Genomic DNA, 22,433 nt, shown 5'->3' with positions numbered 1-22,433 from the left:
CCATAATCTAAAGTAAGTGAAACATACTTGATTGTGTGGTACAACAATAAAACTATAAATGACAAGTCACTAAATCTAAATTGTCAGTAAAAAATAACATTTAATCCAGCTATAAAATGAACAGTACCACTAAAAACAGCCTATACAATGACTGAGGAAATAAAGTGATAAAATAAGTTCCTCAATGATGATAATATAGTCAGATATCATGAAACAAAACATGTCTTATTTGGAGGCATAAGACCTTTTAGTACAATGGTAAAAGTGCCAGGTTAAAAATATCCCTTGAAGGCTACTTCATGGTTCCTGCATACTAGAACATTTGCTTTTCAAATGTAACACATATATACAGTTGCTTTCCAGGCAAGACGGTGTCACATTTCTTTCTGTCACTTTTTATATATGGACTGCGACATACATTAAAAAAGTTGACTCAAAAAGCATAGTTTGCTTCCCAAGACAGTTAACCCATCTTCATTAGTGTTTACTAAGCATACGGATTGAAAACCACGCTGTAGACGTGTGTATAAGGTAGATATTTGTTATGTCTACACTATCAGCTGCTATGCTACCTGTAAACAGAAGCCACGTGACAAGCAGGGCTGCCTGTCAGGGGCTTTGCAGCAGCAGGACGAATGACGGCCGAGTTGGAGGAAGTTACTGGGAGCAGCTGTGCTAGTATGTAACCTTACACGAGTTGGATACAGCATTGCAGTTAAAGACAGGTAAGAGTCTTGTATATATGTATATATATATGAAGACAAATATTTTTTAATAGCCAAACTGCACGCGTTGGAGCAGATACATGTGGGCGTGATCATCAACGACCGTTAGCAGCACTCAGGCTACAAACAAACTTGGTAGCTTAAGGCCTATGCTAAAGCGAGCTAGCTAGCCTGTCTGACAGATTTAGCACCGAGCTGTCTAACTAAATATTTTCACATTTTATGCAACCTATTTTTGCTTTTCTGGCAAATATTTGTATTGATGCAAATTATGTTCATAGGAACATTGCTAGAGTTTTAAACAGTTAGTTACTTTGGGTGTTAACTTCCTTCATAAGTTACCGTTAGCTTGCTAACATAGATGCTAGCGTTCTGCTGCGGATTGTTGTTAGCCGTCCTATAACGTTAGCAAACACTTCATACATTGAGAGAACCAGGTCACAGAAACGCGGTGTTTCATATGGGCACTAAGTTATATTAGGGGACATTCAATATAACCTTACGGGAGGTCTGCTAACATATTTAAGTATCGTATTTGATTAATGTACTGTTTAATTATGGCCTGCTCAAGGTTGTGTAGTTGTAACTTGTAAAACACGGCAACTTGCAGGTAAACAAAACACTAGCTTCCCTGTTTGTAGGTATTCCAAATTGGCCATAGGAATAGTTTTTTAAAACTTTCATGGATATACCTCAAGCTTATTGGCAATGTATAGTTTTCGGCTATGCAAACGCGAAGGACCCACGGAAATGGCCAAAACTGAGACCCAAGCGACGTTTGCTTAACGTAGCAGGACAGTTAAACAGGCAACATTTACAGTCGACAGTTTTCCCAGAAGCGAAGTTTGAAGCTGTTCGTGACTTTATGTCAAACAACTGTAAGAGGCATTAAGGCAGAAATCTATCACCTTTTTTTGATATACATTTATTTTCTCCACATGTTAAACTATATGAGTGAGTGTTACAACGTGACCACACTGACCAACCAATCAGGAAACACGAGCCCTCAAAATGGGACCCATAATGGACCCCCAGATACAAATACTTTCTTCAAAAAGAAACAACACTATGGTTCTGATTATCAAAAAGCTTATAAACAATGTTATCTACAACTTCAATACTTTTGGTCCATAATAAACAAATATGCAGATTAAGTGTTCTTTTTTTCATCATTAAACATTAATTGATATGTTTTGTTTACATCTAAAGTTTTCATGTTGTGCTCGCTATCGGTCGAGCAACAACAGATTTATGAGTGGGTAGGTCAGTCTAACACATTAATCCTTAATGTAATCTATGTTTAGTTGTTGATCATCATATGACTGAAAAACAGAAAATTCAAATGAAATTGCTCAATAAGGAATCAACAGAAACGTGTAGGTCAACGTCATGTGAAGCTATGAAAATCTTTTTATTTTGAAACCACTGGTCAAGTGCTGATGATGCTTTGCTCGTGTCGCTTGATAAGACAGTATGTTCCGCCTGTTGCTCTGTGTGGCTTCACTGATATGTGAGCTTGGCATTTGAAACCAATGAATATCTGCTCAGATCCTCACTAGCTTGCTGAGATAAGACCATAATTGTTCCCTGAGCCCATTACGATGGACAGGTTTTATGATTTACGCTTTTCTTGAAGCATTGTTCATATAACTTGGCTTGATTTTAAAACAGGTCATTTGACACCAGCTTTCCCCACATTCTGTCTGTTCTTTTCATACAGGAAGGCAGCAGCATTCATGGATATTGTGGACACCTTTAACCATTTAATACCCAGTGACCAGTTGGACGACTCCCTGATAACAGGTCAGAATTTGGAATGTGAGGCCAGTAATGAGTTTGGGACAGGACTCGGACTGGAAGAGTCACTAAAGAACATGCTCAGTGACAAAGACCCCATGTTTGGATGTGCAAGCTCTCAGTTCAATCTGCTGGACAATGAGGACTCCACTTTTCAGATTGCTGGCTCAACAGGTGTGTACAAAGTTCTAATGTAGATTTGTCTTGATTCCAAACTGGTTAAAAGCTGACTAACATATGCTACTAACACAACTTCATGTGGCCACTTCATATTAAAGGCCATTCCCAATTAACTAGAAAAGTTGGTAGAGGAGGTGTTAAGTATACTTTAACAGTTTGCTAACATTATTTATTCATCAGCAGTGGCTTTTATTATATTTTAAAGAGACAATATACAATAATAAGTAAAGTGTAAATGTGTCTGTCAGCCAAATGGCAAATTTTCAACTGTTGTGATTGCAATTTCTCTTTCGATCTTTAAGTAGTTTTTCCTTTACCTTGATACACAGGGATATAAACTACATTTATTTCTTTTGGCTATTGCAGCTCTCGGTGATGGTTCAGCATCCACAGGCCTCAGCAGTGAACTGACCGTTACAGAGACCGCACAAGTCAAGCGACCTGTTGGCAGGCAGAAGAAACGTCCACGTCATTTAGAATACGGTAAGTTGCACATTTAGATTCCCGTTTCCACCACATGACACCTTCAAATTACCGACGGTGTGACACACATCTTTCTACGTTTCGTTCCTTGTTGTTGAAACAGATTATAGCAGCGGCCCACAACCTGCTAACGTATCTACCATGAACCGAGGACGGCTGGGAAGGAAACCAGCCAACCGGTTACGGAAGTCGTTTCTTATTGAGAAAGGAGTTAAAGGCGCCCAGCTGAAGAAAGAATTAATTCTGGGAGGGCGTGTTGATGTCAACGATCTTCAAGGTGGATTATGGCTGAATCCTTCCGTTGTATTGAGACGATTGACAGTCACAATTGCGGGATTCAGGATTGAGCTGCTTCCAGGACCTTCTTACACACACAATGTTGAAGCGAGCCAGTCTGTGTGCCTTGACGGTGGTTTTTCGTATGCTGGAGACATTGGGTTTGCCGTGCTGCCAGGCGCTACTGTCAATGTACCGAATCCCACAGCTGTGAATGTGGCAGAGGTGGATGTAATTGAGAAGAGCTCTGCTGATGATGCAGCCCTCGGGCTAGGCCCATATGTGAATCCTAACGACGTGCAGACCTCCAACGGGACTTTAATGGGGAGTGCCGTCCACGCAAGAGACAAAGCTTGACAATCAGAGTGTTCCTGAACAACAAAAGCCAGACTGTAAAGAAAAAGATGGCATCAAAGAGCCACAAAACATTCAGAATGACATAACTACTGTTAGTAAGACTGATGATAAGGAAAAACAACAGATTGTGGCCAAAACCCTGCCAAAGTCGAAACAAGGGCTGACATCTAACAAGAATAAGGACTTGGTTTCAGATAAACCAAACAACATGATTAAGGGACATAAAGTAACCCAAAACATGGCGTCCAAAATCCAAAGAGGAGACCTGCACAAAATGAAAAATCTAAAGGAAAAGAAAGACATTTCACCTTTGAAAAGGCCTGCAGAAAACACCCAAAGTGAGCATGTTACTAAAATGCAAAAGACACAGGGCACCACAGCAGAGAGTAAAGCGAAGCCAAGCTCTGTAGGGAAGAAGAGCCCATCATCTGGCAACCGTGTTGATCAGCAGGGACCAACTAAACATACTCAACCTCCCAATATCTCCAAAGTTGAGACCGTTAACCAGACGCCCGCTCGTCCAAGCCATTCTTTAAAAATGCCTGAGGAGGGAGGGCAGGAGAAGCCCAAACAGAAAAAGCCAGAAAAGATCCTTCAAAGACAGAAAAGTAAAACTGTAAGAAGCATCTCCGTGGACGAGCCGCAGCTGTTTATTCCAGACAATGCTCCTGTTGCGAAGAAGGACACCTCTGAGGATCAACCAGCTAACAGTGAGACTGTATGGGATGGAAACAACTGTTGTGGCCTCTGCAACAACCACCACAATAACACGTAAGTGTTGCAAAACAGATCATTACTTTGTTACTCAAATCTGATTACTGGATGTTGTAGATTTAACTTGACAGGTGTTTATCTGTTTGTCACAGAACTGTAAACATTGAATTGTTGATTGCTACATTTACTCAGCACAGTAAGCACTATATGAGGGAGCTCAAGAGAAAATAGACATGATGAGGGGAAGGTGAAAGTTAATGAAGCACAATATTTGTACACTTATCAAAAGATCTGACAAATGTGTGTTTGTATCAACACATTAATTATTGTATTGGTGTCACTTTTGCTCTGTGCCAGAGTTTATCTGCGGCTCTGAATGCTCATTTGCAAAAACACCTTTTTTAATAACATTCGTACTTTGTTTAGGTTCATGGTAGGCTGCGGTCGTTGTGACGACTGGTTCCACGGCGACTGTGTTGGTCTTGACCTGACGAAAGTGCGCGAAATGGAGGAGGAGGATCAGATGTACGTCTGCTTGAAGTGCTGTGAGGAGGAAAGCAAAAAAGTGGAGCCCGAGCCCTCGAGTGCAGCCAAACCAGAAGTCCAAGCAAAGACGGAAGTACAGGATCTTAAGCCGCCTCCCGAGCCCCAACCAGGACCCTCCCAGATACTCACATCAGGGGGCGTCAGACCAGTAAGAAAGGTAAGCAGTGTCACCATGAGGTCTTTGATAAAGCTGTTTGATCATGCATTTATTTCAACCTTTCATCTACAAAGGATATTTTATGTGTTCCCCCAGCTAACTCATCCTCTGATATTAATCATAGCCAGTGTTACTGCTACACACGGGTTTGTTGTTCTTTGCTTTTACTTTGCCTGTACAGAAGGTTTGCATGTGGGTGTGTGGTTAACATGGTGTACACACCAAAGTACAGGACATTTTCCCACACTTTAAACTCACCCTGTTTAATTCTTCTTCTTTTTTTATATAAACCTTTGGCAAGGGGGTTATTATATTTCATGTGGTGTCTTTCATGTTTTCTTTATTAACTGATTGAATTAATGAAATGGCTAATGTGGTTTCTGCACTTCTCTCCTAAAATAGGATCCTGATAGGAGGCATTCCACAGATGTCAGAGAATCGGGCCATAAAACAGGTATTTTTCGGAGGCTGTGAATGTAGAAATGAGTTACTATCTGTCGACTAATGGGCACATATTCTTTGATAATCGATTCAAAGACATCACCTTGGACTTTGAGAAAGTGGCTTCGACAGTTTTCACTATTTTCTGACATTTTATAGACCAAACCAATAATTGAGAAAGAATAATCAGCAGATTCATTTATAATGAAAATAATTGTTATTTGCAGCCCTAAAGATCATCCACAATTACATCTTTAACTTGCTTTGCATTCTCGTTACAATACAAAATCCTCATTATCATTTCTTCATAATGAGCGTCTGTGTATGTCACATCAACTCTGTGATGAATCCTTGTGGTCACAGCTGCTCAGGAGATATTGTCATTCTGTCCTCACAGGCGCTCATCTGAAACAAGAGGCAAAAAGTAAGACTTCAGCTTCAAAGAAACCCGTGTCTGTGGAGGCAATCAGGCGAAGCGTGCGGGATTCTCTGAAAGAAATCCTTATACAAAGGTACGTTTTTCACGAGTCAAAGTAATTAAAAGAATTGTGTAACTGCCGTTTTTTCTTTTGAAAAACTTTTACAAAGAACACCAAATGTAACACTTTCTGCACCTTAGGTTGAAGGAGTCCGATTTGAACGTCTCAGTGGAGAGGGCGTCTGAAGTTGCCAAGAAGACGGAGCGAGAGCTTTTTCACTTGTATAAAGACACTGACAACAAATACAAGAACAAGTACCGAAGCTTAATGTTTAACCTTAAAGACACTAAAAATAATGTAAGTACCATTTTAAATCCGGCATGATCCCAATGTTAAGTTTCAATATAAACATAGTTACATTTTTCCTTGTATTATTTTTAGGTCCTCTTTAAGAGGGTTCTCAAAGGGGAAGTTTCTCCTGGTAACTTAATTCGAATGAGCCCAGAGGAACTGGCCTCGAAAGAATTGGCTGCTTGGCGACAAAGGGAGAACCGACATGTAAGTAACGCTTAAGTTTATGCTGTAGTTTTTACAAATTCGATTTCATTAATTCAGCCTCACAGTAATTCACCTAAGAGCTTGAACATAAAAAAAGTTAAGCTCAAAAGTATTAACTTTTATTTATTTTTATTGTGTCTTCTTTTATCATTTTTTCTTTTTTTTTTAAGGATGGTTGTATTTTGTAATGCAAAACATTCAGTAGCCCTCTAAAAAGCAAAACATTCCTTATTTTACAGACTATTGAGATGATTGAAAAAGAGCAAAGAGAGGCAGAGAGACGGCCGATCACCAAGATCACGCACAAAGGAGAAATCGAAATTGAGAGCCAAGAACCATTAAAGGCAGCTGAGCCTGCAGAGGTAAGGGACACGATACATATACCTCTGCATACTGTATTTCTAGCAGTAAAAGAAGGCGATATGTTGGCTTAATTTTCTTTACTTTTTTCCCCTTGTCAGCTTGATTCTTCTCCCAAAGTGACAGAAGTCTTAGCAGAAGCTCCAAAGACCCCCGAGAACAAAGCAGAGAGTAGCAGCACGGAGAAAGACACCACCAGCCAACACAAGTCTCACTTATTTGACCTACACTGCAAAATCTGCACAGGTAAACCCTGACACGAGAAAACAAGATCCTCATCTTAGTCATGAAGGGGATAGATGGCGGTCGGCACGCCCCCAGTTTGGAGAAACAGACATGAGTTACGGCAAGGAAGCAAAACGCTCTCTCTACCTTGCCGTCAGACAGGCCAGGATTGCTCTCTTCAAAGTCACCAGATTCCATTGACAAATAGTAATTTTACCTCGCAGAACTAGGAGAGTTGTCGGTTCACCGCTGCCTTTCTTGGTTAGTTTGTGTTACTGTGCAACTTTGGTGAATCTGAACTAATCCTTTAAAACACCAAAGTAACTGACAAAGTGAGGCATCGTTAGATCAGAAGCTTCCATGTCACAAATGTAAAATGACTGTTTTTGTCAATGGAGTCTGGTGGCTTTGAAGACAGCATAGATGGATATGCCGGCTTCAGTTCCCCGTCGGAAACGGCCGAAAGAACTCTAAATTAAGCATACACTTAAACTGCCACTTGAAGGTTGCTACAATACGTTTTCCAGCTGCCCCCTGTCCACAGCAGTACATTGCTTTGCTCCTGTGACCGTACTCCTGTCTGTTTCTCAAAACTGGGAGCGTTCTGACTGCAGTCTACTGTAGGTATTACACTGTCTATGGATAAGTACCTCTATACAACCCTAATTCAAAGATCCAAACCATCCCTTTTAAGCTCTGCCTTTATTTCCATGTTTTTCTGCTTATACCGTGTCACTAACTTCTGTTTGTTTATTTCAATTAGGTCGTATGGCGCCCCCTGTGGAGGAGGCACCCACCAAGGTGGTCAAAGTTGCCACTACAGTGGTTAGGAGGTTGTCTACCAAAGCAGACGAGACGAAGAGCACAGCGACACCTGCAGCCGACGATGACCTGCACCTCACCGTTTTAGAGGAGAGCTTCAGAAATGCTCAGTCGGGATACGAAGGAAGGTAAGAAGTTATTTCGGACACTGTGTGCAAGCTCAGTTTTTTTGCAAGCTCGCTCCATTGCTGTTATGTGCGTCACAGGTCGGAACATACCGCTGGAAGAGACGAAGAGGCCATTTTTCTTTCCACCCTGAAGTCCCTGTGGCAAGGACTCCTTCACATGCACTCTGTGGCAAAGTTGGTGACAAAAGCCTTCCCCGTCTCAGGCATTTTGGACGACTTGACTGAGGTAAAGTGGACACAACTGAACATATTGCAAGTGTGAAAAGTTGCTGCAAAGTATTTAAGACTAAGAACTATCAGTAAAGTTTGATCTTTTCTTCTTCTCAATAGGACCTTCCAGACAGCATTCAAATTGGCGGAAGGATAAGTCCACAGATAGTGTGGGACTACTTGGAGAAGATTCGGGCAACAGGAACAAAAGTGAGTTTTTGGCAGCTTTCCTACTAAAAGGGATTATACAGCCTTTAGTAAAATTCAGCCATTAAATATAATCACCCAGAATTACAAAGGTTTCATTGTGATCAAGAGCAGCTTATGTGCCGACAATTAACATCCAGATTTGTAATGTCATGTGATGCGTTATAAAGCTGCTCCATCGAAGAGTTATGGTCAAACTTCTGGCACATGGATTGAAGATTTTACTGACTAATGCTTTTTCTTTTATTAAAAGGAGGTGTGCCTGATTCGCTTTACCCCTGAGACGGAGGAAGATGAGATCTCCTATACTCTTCTGTATGCCTACTTCAGCAGTCGTAGGCGTTTTGGGGTGGTGTCCAACAACCTGAAACAAGTGAAGGATATGTATATTATTCCTTTGGGTGCCACTGAAAAAGTTCCACATCAGCTTGTTCCCTTTGATGGGCCAGGTAACCTGAACCCGAAACTTAAATTATTTTCTCTCCATAGATTGATTGGCATTACATTTCTCATCTTTCAAACTTAATGAATCTTTTCATTTGACAGGTCTAGAAAACAACCGTGCCAACCTTCTTCTTGGACTCATCATTCGCCAGGGACCAAAAAGGGATTTTCTTCCCGTGGACATGAACGAAACTTCCAGGATTATTCCTGAAATCAAGCCCATCACCATTTCCACAAAAGAAACCAGAACGACAGAGGAGGATGAGAAACGTTTTATCTCCTCTTTGACGACTGCACATAAAAAAGAGAAGGACAAACCACTTAACACTACTGAAGAAGTTGATGAGCCAATTACAGAGTCTTTGGAAGAACCATCTGCATCGGAGGAGTCCAACAGTCAGGAGCCCTGCAAAGCTCTGCGCTTTCTTCCAGGTGTGTTAGTCGGCTGGGGTGGGGAATTGCCCCCTCTGCCAGACGTTGGAGGTAAACCTGCAACAACAGCAGATGACACTCAGAAGACCGAACCACCTCCAAAAACGGAGGCTCCAGCTGTTGCACCACGAGAGCGCTTTGTCATCAGGAAGAAAGAAGCTAAACCTGTTAAAGCTGAACCGGAGCTATCCAGCCCGACTGATACATCTGCTGCTAACAACTCACCAGGAAAGGATCCTGCAGTGGTGACCCACGGTGCACCAATCTCTCTGAAAGATAAGCCCCCAGATGTATCGACTGAAGTGTTCCTGGCGAGCTTGTCAGCGGCTCCAAAAGGGACTGAAACTAGCAGCGCTGCTTCTGCAAACAAAAGTGAAGTTGGCCTTTTGTTCGAGACTGAAAAAGCACCGTCTGAAGGGAACTCTTTGTCGCAGGCACAATCCCAGGCTGCCCCAGCTCACGCTAATAGCTCAAAACCTCCTTTAAGTGGGATATTGAAAAAATCTTCAGCATATTCCAGTGTGAATGAAGATAAAACAAAGGTGCTACAAAAGAATGAAGCCAGCCACGCAGCTCCTTCGAGTCCCAAACCTGTTCCTGTGTTGAGCAGTACTAGAAATGAGGCAGTTACACTATTCCACCAAGGATTTTTACAGCTTTCTCAGGCCAAGAACAAACCCGAGGAGAAGCAAACGCCTATTCGATCACTCGCTAATGAAAAGGGAAACCCTGGCATGTCCCAGGCTGGTGCTCCAGTAACTCAGACAGTATATCCTCCTACAGAAGGACCACAAGCAGCGTGTTACACAGAAGCCGCTGAGCTCAAACCCGAATCAGTAATGGCACCAGCTCTCCCAGTATACAGTGATGCACCTGTTCCATCGCAGCAGCCGCAGCCTCAGGTACCTGGCAGCTGCGACTACCCAACTGGCCCTCCTCTTAACACTTTATCCAGCCCGCACACAGAGGATCAGAACCACAGTGCTCCGTGGGCTCAGGATAGCACTTCACACGCTCTTTCTGCACTTCAGACACAGTATGCAGAGAGCTACCCCGAACCAGCTGACCCACCTCCATCCCTGGCCAAAGATTACAAGCGTCAAGAGGAGCGATACAGTGACCCCTGGGAGAGGCCCCGAACATCAGAGGACAGAGACCACCACGGGAGGCACAGCCATCACAGGGACACCCACCACGGGAAGAAGAGCAGAAACCACGACCGGGAGAAAAAGCACGAACGCAGCCATGACAGAGAGAGGAGTAGGCACCGCGGACACTCAGACGATCGCTACGGCGAGAAGAGGAAAGAGAGACCCCACAGCGACGATCACAGCAGCCGTAATAAGGACAGACACAGACACAGGCGGGACTCTGATTATGAGAACGGACGGAGAAGTTCAAAAGACAGTTAATTATGTTTTTATTTAATTTTCAAGCCCCGCTAGCCAGCTGGTTCAAAACACTTCGGCTGTAATGTAGAGTGGAGTTGTTCTATTTTATACAGCGGTGCGCAGAGTATACGCCATTTCCTTCATCGAAGTTCCATTTTATGTTATTGACAGTACAGCCAAAATGAAATATCATTTCAGTGAGATTGTGAAGACCAAGAAGAACTCAATGTTGGAACAATTTCAAAATTTTAACCTTTTTTATTGTATATACCGTGTTCAAATTGAGCTGCTGTGCTGACTACAAAGGATCAGTGAATGTTTTCAGTCTCGTGGTAACATACAAAACAAGTGTGGACCATCTGGGGAACATTTTAAGTTGGCATGAATGTAAACACAGAAAACATTTAACTGAAGACTGATCGAAACAGCAGCTTTGCTCCCCCCCCCAATTCAATTCTTTTAAATTGCTTAAATATTTTTAAAACTTACTTTTTTGAAAAAGTATGTACATCTTGGCTTGTAATATACATTAGAGATGAAGTGTGCCTTTGCACTGTGTGTTTATGTACAGTTCGTAATAAAGCTAATTCTTTTTTATTATTGATTATAAAAAAAACTTGTTATATTTCTTTCTAAATGTATTAAAGGTAAAATCACCTGGATACAAATTTACCTTGTATTATGATAATTTTAAACATTTGTTTGAATTTTTAAATTCAGATGGCGTGTTTTTGAAATGTGTCCTTCCTCTCAGGGCTTACAACATATTAGTTTGAGATATTTCATCTCAGTGAATGTACCCATATCCCAGTAAAATCACTATGAGCTGAACAGTGTTGAAGAAACAAGTTTTAAAATACAGTTAAGTGAACTTTCCAAAACATTTTTAACCTAACTACTGCCGAGCATTACAAGAATCTAGGACTAGTTTGAAGAAGGGCGTTAGAAAACACAACTAATATCAAGTATGAGGTCACAAAGCTATTCATTGCCCTCATAAACATCAAAACCGTCACTGTTATTGAGAAACGGCAGTGGCTTGGTATCTTTAAACAAAAACACTTTTCGGAGATTTCCTTCAAAGCCTTTTGAAAACAACCCAGAAGTAACGATTGATACATTTCTGTGCAATTCAAATCCTCCAAAGTAAAGCTGACCGCCATAGTTTAAGGCCACGTAACGCTCAAATGGGTCCAAGTCTTGGAGAAGGACCCTCTTATTGTTCACGACCACCTGGATAATTGTGCTGTTTAAAGATATGGAGACATTGTGCCATGTGTCGCAGCACAGTGAGAGATTTCTCAACGTTATTGGCAGGGAAAGTCTCTCTCCAAGATTGACAGCGATTTTGAGGTGACTGTTCTCAAGTCCGACTGCGAGGTAGTCGTCGTCTTCATATTCGGCCTTCCCCATCCACATGATCAAACTGTCGTTAGAGCTCGTGTGGAAGCTGAAGGAAACCTGTGTGTATTTAAAATTCCTCGTGTTGTATCTTGGGTCCTGGTATTTAATGTATGAGCTTCCCACGAACTTCAGAGTGCCCGTCGCTATTTCTGTGTCGCAGTACCTCCCACCCCATCCCAAGGGGCATATGCAGCGATATGAGGTGACACTAGATGGAGCACACAAGGAACCCTGTTTGCAGATGTTGTTTACACAGCTTACAGACTGGTTACACACAGAGCCAGTCCATGATGGCGGACATACACACGTGAATGAGTCACTTCCTGTAGCTCTGCAGCGACCGCTGTTTTTGCACACCTTGTACCCGCAGGCGGACCCGTCCCAGTCCCCTACGTTTGCTCCACTTATGGCGCCCTTTTCTGTTAAGTCAAACTCTATCCCATTGAATATGAGTTCCCTTAAGCCACCAGTGAAGCCCAGTGGCTCCGTTTGAGTTGCATCTGTGGAGACATAGCTCAGAGTGGACACGCCTCCGACAAAGATGTCTGTAGCAACATCGAGAGTGGTCATCCCCGCAGTCACGTTCTCTCTAGCCTCCTTATTATCCAGACTGAGGAAGCCTTGGTGACCGACTCGGCCAGCCTCCACCGTGTGCCAGGTCTTGCCGCGCGAGTCCACTCGCTCAACAGACTGCAGGACGTGGGTGCCATCCCCAAGATTGTATCGCAGCTGGACAAACCCGGATGTCAAGGAGAGGCAGAAGAAGTCTCCTGTAGGAAGAAAATAAAACACATTTCATTAGTGAGAACTCTTTTGTTAAAGGGTCAGTTCACCTGATATTTCTACAAGATTGTTTATGGTAAAGCACATCACTGTTTGTGAAATGTTTGAATACTCCGAGCAACGCAAACTAAATTCTACTCATCTCCTTTGTACTGGGGTGACAGCAGAAACCTCGGACAAAGTAACCTCTGTTTTAAAAAAATGTGTTGACGGGCCTTGATGTCAATAAAACGTTTTTTTGTTTTTTAAGACTTTATGGCATACTATTACTTTTTTATAACCTTTATACTATTTCTTTATGACTTTCTTTGACATCCTATAATGACTTTAATGTCATTTCATGACATAATATACTCTCGATGATCATTTTTGTAATACTATGCTATGTTTTTTATGATTTATTTTTTGGGTTTTTTTGTAATACTATATTATGACGTGACATTTTTTATAGCATACTATTCTGACCTTTTTTGTCTTAAATTGCATACTATACTATGATTTTGGTTTACTATGACTTAATGACATAATATATGTCACAAAGAAGATATTGTATAATACTATAGCTTTTTATGACCTTTTCTAATAACATACTATAATAATAATAGTATTTTAATGCTAGTGGTTTACAGGGTTCCTACGCTGTATGGAATTTTATTTTGTCATTTCCAGGACTGGATGAGTATGGAAAAAAGAAAACAGTATAATTTCATAATATAATCATTTAAGTGTATCATTAACATAACGTCGTCTACTCAATGGACTTAAAAGGTAAGTGTAAAATGTCTTATTTATTATTCTTTCATTATATTGGTATATATAATGTGTGCCCAAGGTGGCAGAACATAGAGAGCGAATAGTGATCCATGTTCTTACATGTCAACACACAGACATTCTGCAAAGTAAATGTAATAATTTGTTAATTAAAATAAAGCTGGAATAGAGTGCCCACACCAGCTCTGGCACTGAGATGCTGTGCAGTGTAGACAAGGATGCCATCAGGTGATAAAGGCTGGAACTGCAGCTGCAAAACAGTCCTGTGCCTAATACTCATAGGTGGGAATGACATCCATGAAGACTGGTTACCGCTGAAGAATGGATCACTGATGGTCACAGCTGTCACAGGCAAAACGAAAAAGTAACGGTTAAATAATTTAATAGTGAAAGTCTTATCTTATTAAATAAAAATGAAACATATAATGATACAGTTAGAGTTCAATGATGCAACCTTTCTCGCAGTAGAGTCCGGCAGTCCCCAGGGGGCACTGGCAGGTATATCCATTCGGCAGAGGGATGCAGGTGGAGCCGTGGGCGCACAGAGGAGGGGGACTGTGCTCGACATCACACACAGACACGGTCTCAGAACACAGTGCTCCCTTCCATCCAAATGGGCACTGGCAACTGCAGACGGACACAGTCAGGCACTGTGAAAAGCTTGTAAACGCTGTCAATTCCTTTAGCTATACTTGCACTGTGGAACTGATTTTCTATAGCTTATTGAAGTCAAGTCAATGGGGTGCATTCAACTCATCTATGAATCCAAATGTTTATTTTCACTTACTACACAGATGAGCCGGAGTCCACGCATGTCCCTCCGTTTCTGCAGTGAACGTGAACACAAGGGGTGACTCCACACTGACCCACGCTGCGCCCGAAGGCCGGATGTCCCGCAGGCTGTCCCAGCACTTGGAATTTTCTGTCTCTTCTTGTACAAAATTGCACATCAAAAATGCACCCTTTGGAAAAGGACAGACACACCGACTGTACGTTAGAGGGATATTTTTCATTCCTCTGATTATCAGAGGAAACACGGCATTCTTCATTTTCCTTGTATGAAGATTAATGGTGCGCACACTAAAAATGTGATTAATCTCATATAAGGCCAATAAAAAGGAAAACACCTCCGAAAATGTGGGCAGTGTTTGAAATGAATTCATGACACCACAGGGTTTCATATCAAGTATGCATACTGAAATCGGCACGTCTTTATTAAATGTTAACTTTTGAATTTGATGGAATAAATTCTCTGCAGTGTCTACAGTTCATATCCAAGATGTCCGAGTTCCTAAATCCAATTTTACTCCCTTGTCATCATGCGCCTCCTTCGATATATTTGCTTTTTGCTTTCAAAATTCCATTTTATCAAGACAATATTTGCTTTGGCCTGTACCTGCAGAGCACTGGGCCTTCTATAAATACAAGGCCTGAGCACAAGCCATGGAGTCGTCTGCACATGCCGACTCCCGTCTCTCTGCTGCATTAGTCATTGGCATAAACAGGATGCAGGGGAAATGTCATGCTCATTCATGAATATTCATGGCATGATGCTGTCTTCTTGGCAGACTCAAGTGATGGTTGCGGTGCTGCAAACATCGAAAAGCGAAGCAGATTCATAAGGAAGATTATAAAAGCTGGTTATTTTTGTTTTTTCTGCACTCACTCTCGTAACAGAACCAAGAAACTAGAAGAGCCAAGTCTGGAATTAACAGAAAAAGCTGTGCACAGTGGAATGTGCAGTAAATTATAAAAATGGTTTCAGAATAATATTTTCCACTTAGTTCCTGTGGCAATCTTTAAAAATGAATTCTTGAGCCAAAAGCCAAAAAACATGTTTTATGAGGTCAGAGTGACCTTGACCTCGGCTACCGCTCGCAAGTGTAAAAAGGACTCGGGGCTCAAAAGGCAATGAGCCTGAAGATCTTTCAGCAAATGTGATAAAAATAAACATCTGCATCAAAGCTGCATGAAATCAGAGTTTTTTTAATAGACGAGCTTGACAAACATATATGTCCCGCGTTTCATGTTATTTGATCAACAGCTTAAATTCAGTAACTGATTTTTCTTCTTCTCTCCCAGCAGCCACAGTACCTCCTCTGCCACCTTTCCACAGGGGTGTGTGGATCTGTTGATAACTGGGAGTGAAGTGCATTATCAGTGTGTTCACTGCCAGCCATCATGATTAGGGCTCGAGGAAGGTCACACAGATCTGATTAGACGCTCATGAGTTCTCATTACATCCCGAGCAAAGAGGTTATGGTACCACCAGCGTCGCCTGACTCAGGTAGTGCTCAGCAGTACGTATGACAGTCTGATACAGCATGGGCCAACTCATGCTTTACCCTCGCTGATTTGATTTTGGAAGGTTTATTTGGCCAAGCAGAAAAATGTAACACGCAAAATGGCTCCAGTCCTTAAATATAGAAATGATCTTGTTCTCCTCAAATGGATCTGCCATGACATCTTATAATAACCAGCTTCATTGCTGTAGTGCAGAGACTGCTGAATGTGGTTATGATGATATTCATAGCTGTTGTCATCATTACGGTTACGGCAATTTTGCTCTCCAGCTCCGCGCATTAGCGGGCACAATGAATGCTCTCCAGAATACATTCCTACATGGGGTCACCTGAGAGAAAGCGTAACTGATGTTGATGATAACAGAGATTATTTGTATGGCAACCTTGTTCAAGTGATTTATCAGCAGCGGCATGGATTTGCACACAACGCAAAACTGCACAGGGGTGTGAAGTGATTAAATGGTGCAGACACAATCAACCTCAAAGCTCTGTTCCGGCCTCATACGGCAGTCCGAGCCATTAACTCATTTTTTCATTACACACCTTCCCCTCTGCTTACAAATAGACATAGATCGTGGGAGGAACTCAAAGCCCCAGTGCTCCTACTCCAAACAGCAGCGTAGGGCTGTAATAAAGCCGTCGCAGTCTTACCCTGAAAGCCATGACGGAACCTGGATCCAAGGGGCAGTAGTTCAGGGGTGTACTCATTATATCCACCCACAAAGAGCTGGTTGAAAACCTTGAGGCCCAACAGGGGACCTGGAGAGGATCCTGTTCTGTTACGTTGTCCGTCAACCTGTGAAAGACATCGTAAAATGTTAGTATGCAAGCTAGAGACTTACATCTATAGGCGGCAGTATGGGAGCACAATTTATTTAAGTTGACAAAAACTATGACCTGGGATGGATCCCAAAGTTACAAAGTGGCAAGATATTAGCCACAGTAGCTACCATACTCACATGCGTTTGAACAAACCTTGCTGACTTGATAGCATCTCACTGTTTCTACAGATTTTTCAGCCACACTTAGATGATGCTAACATCCTTTTCCTGATCACTGGACCAACATGATTTGTTGGTACTAAAAAGCCTAATGTGTTCCAAGACAACATTCATCAAGAAACACCGTTTACCATCATTTATATATACTGTATATTTATATTTATATTATATTATACATATATATGTATATATATGTATATATATACATGTTATATATATATATATATATATATATATATTTTACATGTATGTATATATATATATATTATATATAAATATATATATATATAATTTATTAACAAATTAAATAACAAAAAAGAGTCACTATATGCACTTTTGTTCCTGTTTGCCTAAAATCTGGTTAGATTCTAAACTGTATTTTATTGCAGTGTTAATATGTGCCATGACAATAAAGTTTATTCTAATCTAATAAGAATAAAGAAAAGATTAATCAATTAGTACTTGAAACAGGTCAAAGGTTATGTCCCAATAAGGACATGGTCTTGAGCAGTTCAACTGAAGTTTATTTTCCTTCTGTGATTGTTTCATTTGAATGATTTTTAGAAGTCTGAAGACATAAAATGATTCAATATTTCACAAGAAAACAGCTGAACAGAGAAACAAGTCTTTTTCTTTCATTTCTTTCTTATCCCTCTAATTATCTGCCGATCCTCAAAGATTTACTTGGGACCTCCTTGAACGGCCCTGATCTCCATGTTGGGAACCACTACTTGAGAATAATGATGGATTGAAGCTCGTCATGGTCAAACACCGTACTACTTAGTTTCCACAAAAATGACACTATTCTTAACATCAAATCACCTTCAGCCATCCTGTTCTCTGGGACCTTCCAAATGTAACAGTGTGAATGTTAATCTGGTGGTTCAGTCGATCACTGACAATGGCTGCTACACCTGATCCAAGGTTGAATTTATGCACAACTCGGCCATTTCGTAGTCCCAAAACGAAGAAGTCATCACCATTATCGCCTGGAGAGGAGAACACATACATAGTTTGTCACGAGCAACAGTAGACATGAGCACAGAAAACATTCACCTCACTATAACACCATTTACCATCCTACACCACCAAAACGGGGCAGGATGGATCTATAAAGTGTGTGTGTGAGAAGACGTATTGCTTGAGTATACTTCAGTGTGAACAGTCTGCTGGCACATTTAATCGTTCATTTAGGCAGTATGCGGTACAACACAGATCGAGTGCGTAGTATGAACCAATGTCAAACACAGCCATTGAAACACTCATTATTTAAACCTGTATAGCAAACATTGGAATAAATTATGTTTGTTTGCTTTCAGATTAATTTTAGTTTTGTTCTATTCTATTATTATATTGTTTAATTAAGTGTACCTTGATCACTGCCATCCAATAATTAAAGATGCCACTTCATTAAACCAATTATCATGCAAATTGCTGGTTTTTCTATTCTTTTATTGTGCCTCTGTACTATTTCAAACCGTGCTGCTCTCTCTCCCGACAACTGCTTCATTATTCATAAACCTATTGGTTTGTTTTGCCTCCACCTTGATGAATTGTACTCTCGAGAGAAAACGAGTGCACAAGATCCACAAGATCTTGTTCTTCTTCTTAATTTGATGAAATATGCTGGTGACAATGACACGACAGTTACCTGCTACCAAATCTGACCTCGCAGAAGGGAGATCCTAATTTAAAGTGATGGCTGCTGACAGCATCACATTGCACCTGCACCTCAAAGTCTGTTCAATGCAATTAACACTGGTATTTTAAGATGCTCAGTTCACGTGTTCTGTTTCATGCTAGCAATGCCAACATGCTCCCTTTGAAAGTCGAGAACAATAACAGTTTAGCTGGATATCAACTAATTATTGGACTGCAGGAAGACTCATTATTACTGTCTTAAAATCTGCCAATAAATAAAATCCTATGGGATTCCTCTTGAGTAGAGGATCCCAGAGGAGAGTGGAAATCTATTAGATAGAACATTACCATACACAGCGGGTGAATCCTCTCAAAACACTTCCTTAATGAAGTTTGACAACTAAAATCCAACTAAGGAGACGTCTCAAAGTTGTTTTTCCCCTTTTCATTTGACCACCAGAATGATTTTAAATTGCTGTGCGGATGTCTAAATTGAGCTCACCTTGTCCTTTATGCCCAGCGAACAGCATCAGGTTGTCTTTCACAGCAGATGATATATTGGCGAGTGTGAACTTCAGCTTGAACTCGTAGAAGAAACTCAGGCTCGGGATGGAGGAATAAGCCACGAAGGAAGTGTAACCAAACTCATCACTCCCACTGAATCTGGCACGGGTGATATTGATGGCTGGAAAACAAACACATTAAATTATATTTGCGTTCAAATGTGACTAGTGTTAGGTCATGTCGGGCTCTGTGTGCCTTGAATTGAACAGGTCTGATTCATCATCATCCTCACAGGTTGCCAAAAGATGGCACTATTGCTACACATTACATATCAGGGGGTTAGTGAAATATTTCCCTCTCTGAATCTATAAGATGATGACCTGTTTTCAAACACTATCAACACTATCTTCAGTCCTCTAATTTCATTAGTAGCTGTTTATAAAAGGTTCATGCAAGCACGCATTGCTTCATACAAGATGTTCACGAGGGTAGCAAAAATAATCCCAGAGATATTCAATTACAATGTCGAGTTTGCTTATTCAGAATGCATGGTTGATTCAATGAGGCTCTCTCTTGTATTCCATCTCGGCAGAACCATCTACTTGATTTTTCACTGGGGACTTAATGTAAATTTCCCCACGCTCATTCAAAATGACACGCTGCATTGTTGTTGTTTTTACACAGCAGTGAGGATTCAAAGTGCTCCTCTTCAACACCTTGCATATTCTTCTGCAGCCCCAGGCTGTGGCTAAGAAGGGTTCAGAGCTCCCCTCTGCGACTGCCCTCAGCTCTGTTTGGCTGCTAAATTATTAATAAAGCTGGAAATGCTTCTGTTATCATCTCTAGACTGCTAGAGTTGTGTTTGCCTATTGTTTGACTGAAATGAGCGTTACAGCCAGAGCGTATTGTCATCTAGCTGTGGTGTGTGTTTGACTTGATCATACACACGATCATATTTATGCCCTGTAATAAAAACTGAGCTCAGACCAGATACAAACATGTTAGTCGTTATTACAAATATAAATTACCTTGAGTGTTTATAGGAGGCTATTTACTCTGTTCATGGACAAATTACCCGTGTGCCTACTGTATAAATGAATTAAGCGTCCGAGCTGATCTAAACTGATATTTGCACATTCTAGATGACTAGGAATGAATACAAAATGATGTTGTTACAAAAGTGATGTGAAACTATTGTGTTAGTCGGAAATTGTTTTCTATCGAATAATATTTGATATTTCAGGATTACTTATCAAGTGTGTTAGTGTGTGCTGTGGATATAATATCTAATTATATCAAAGAAAACAGATCTTAGATTACTAACTGTGTGACATTAATTGTTCAAATGTTAGCAGAGACTGTCAACGAAAATGTTACTTCTAAATCTTAACTTTTGAGGCCACAGATTGTAATGTTGCTATATCAGGTTTCATTATATTGTAAGAGTTTGTTACTCTGGATTTGCATAAAGGACAAGTGACAGGGAGTTAAATCACCTCCTCTCTGGCAGCCTTCACAACAACTGAACATTGGAAGTCTCACAAAACTACCATTGTAATTGCATTTCATTCAATTTGCGTCTTGATTTCGCTTTAGTTTATAAAAATGAAACACCCCGTCTACTGTACATCTCATGCAACAGATACTAAAATACTTTAAAGTTCCATATTTGATCTTGCGGGCAGGTTTAATCTCATACGGCAACTCTATGTCTGTGAAAAGGTTGACTTTAGTATCAGTTACTTTTAGGTAAACTGAAAAGCTTTCATTCAGAATCCAAATGGTCTATATCACTATTGTGAATTTAATAGTGAATTACTGAGTAAATCTTTAGGTGTCTTCCCCTCATTCTACTCATGTAACCAGTACACAGACAGCCACCGGCATTATATATGATGTGTGAATACAATCAACCGAAATGACTGAGTTTTATTGGTATACAGTCGTGTGTTCCTATTTATAGTTTCTATTAGCAAACACTCCATTTTATAACACTTTGAAATAGGGTTCAGTGTTGTGGAAGGTTACAGAACATATTAATAACAAAGTAGCTTATGTTCTGCCTCCGTGAAATGCATCCATCTATGGATTATAACCCCACACTCCGTCAAATAATATCACATAGCATTTACACTGTGCTGGGTATTTGTGTAATGTGCTGCAAACCAAAAGGAGCGGCAGAAGAAAGACAGAATGACATGCGGCGCCAGTCAGACTGTGAAACGCATTCTGACATAAACTGCATGTATATGGTGTGCATCTCAGCTGCCACAGAGCAGCTGGGAACACAACAACTCTCCTGAGTTAGAGATACTGTACGCTATTATACTCTTTTCAATCTGGGAACAATGCAAGGTTAACAGAAACTTCACTAAATCAATAGTAAACTGAAGTGCTGATGCCGAATAATGCGACACAGTGTTGAAGCGCAAATGTTAAAACCATTGAAAATGGCTTGTGTGAAATGGATCTATGAAAATGATGCACTAAAAAAAGATTGCATTACATAACTGTATGTCTACACTTGGCTGTTGTTTGTCTGTTTATATTAAAAGCAGTGTTAGCCTTATTTTTCTTGCTAAATCTTTTCTGTCACTTAACGCATCGTCCTTCTGTGAATTGAAACATTTTTTAATTAAAATGACAATCATTATCAATTGCAAACAATGCTGATATGTAAAATAAACAGGACATTCTATGACAAGCAGTGGTAAAACTGTACTAGCAGTACTGTGTATTTCACATCTGGCACATTGTCTGCAGTGTTTTTGTGTCTATTAATTCGAAACATGAATCTTTAACAGGAGGTATGGGCAACTTCTATACTAAGGTGCACCATTAGTAATTCCAAGTGAAGTCATTTTGAATATCCATTAATGTTTCATGAGATCGGCTCTTGAGGCATTCCAGCATCAATAGCACTTACAGTCTTCCCTTTCCTGGTTGTCCATAGACCGGCCTTATCTGTTAAAGTGCACATGGGAACCAAGAACTAAAAAATCTTCTATTTAAAGAAAAAATGTGCTCTTTAAAGTTTCCTGTTGAACAAACAACTTTAGCTTTTTTGTAAAATAGAGACAAAAAGACAACTAGCATGCTATTACTGACAGCATTTTGCTAAGAGTACCACATTCAGGAAAAGTACAAAAAAAGC

General features: G+C 40.7%; 2 protein-coding genes across 2 annotated transcripts in view; one reads left to right on the top strand and one right to left on the bottom strand.

Moving 5' to 3' along the window:
* Positions 1–572: 572 nt before the first annotated feature.
* Positions 573–11,538, top strand: phf3 (PHD finger protein 3). The gene is given in 17 exon segments (XM_029449391.1): positions 573–725; positions 2,446–2,696; positions 3,069–3,185; positions 3,289–3,794; positions 3,796–4,589; positions 4,959–5,235; positions 5,638–5,689; positions 6,074–6,188; positions 6,296–6,452; positions 6,537–6,653; positions 6,893–7,015; positions 7,115–7,259; positions 8,002–8,188; positions 8,267–8,414; positions 8,519–8,608; positions 8,859–9,054; positions 9,152–11,538. Coding segments are annotated over 16 exon segments (5,001 nt in total). The 5' UTR covers positions 573–725; positions 2,446–2,461; the 3' UTR covers positions 10,894–11,538.
* Positions 11,539–11,685: 147 nt separating this feature from the next.
* The window catches only part of eys (eyes shut homolog), a 150,420-nt gene continuing 139,672 nt past the window's right edge, over positions 11,686–22,433 (bottom strand). The window contains 7 exon segments of the mRNA XM_029449390.1: positions 11,686–13,046; positions 14,011–14,172; positions 14,285–14,457; positions 14,618–14,792; positions 16,785–16,929; positions 17,957–18,123; positions 19,278–19,460. Coding sequence (XP_029305250.1) covers positions 11,854–13,046; positions 14,011–14,172; positions 14,285–14,457; positions 14,618–14,792; positions 16,785–16,929; positions 17,957–18,123; positions 19,278–19,460 — 2,198 coding nt within the window. The 3' untranslated portion in view covers positions 11,686–11,853.

This window comes from Cottoperca gobio, chromosome 15, assembly GCF_900634415.1.
Source record: "Cottoperca gobio chromosome 15, fCotGob3.1, whole genome shotgun sequence".
NCBI classification, from domain to species: Eukaryota; Metazoa; Chordata; class Actinopteri; order Perciformes; family Bovichtidae; genus Cottoperca; species Cottoperca gobio.
Note: the sequence above shows the minus strand (reverse complement) of the source record. Positions and strands in the feature narration are given on the sequence as shown.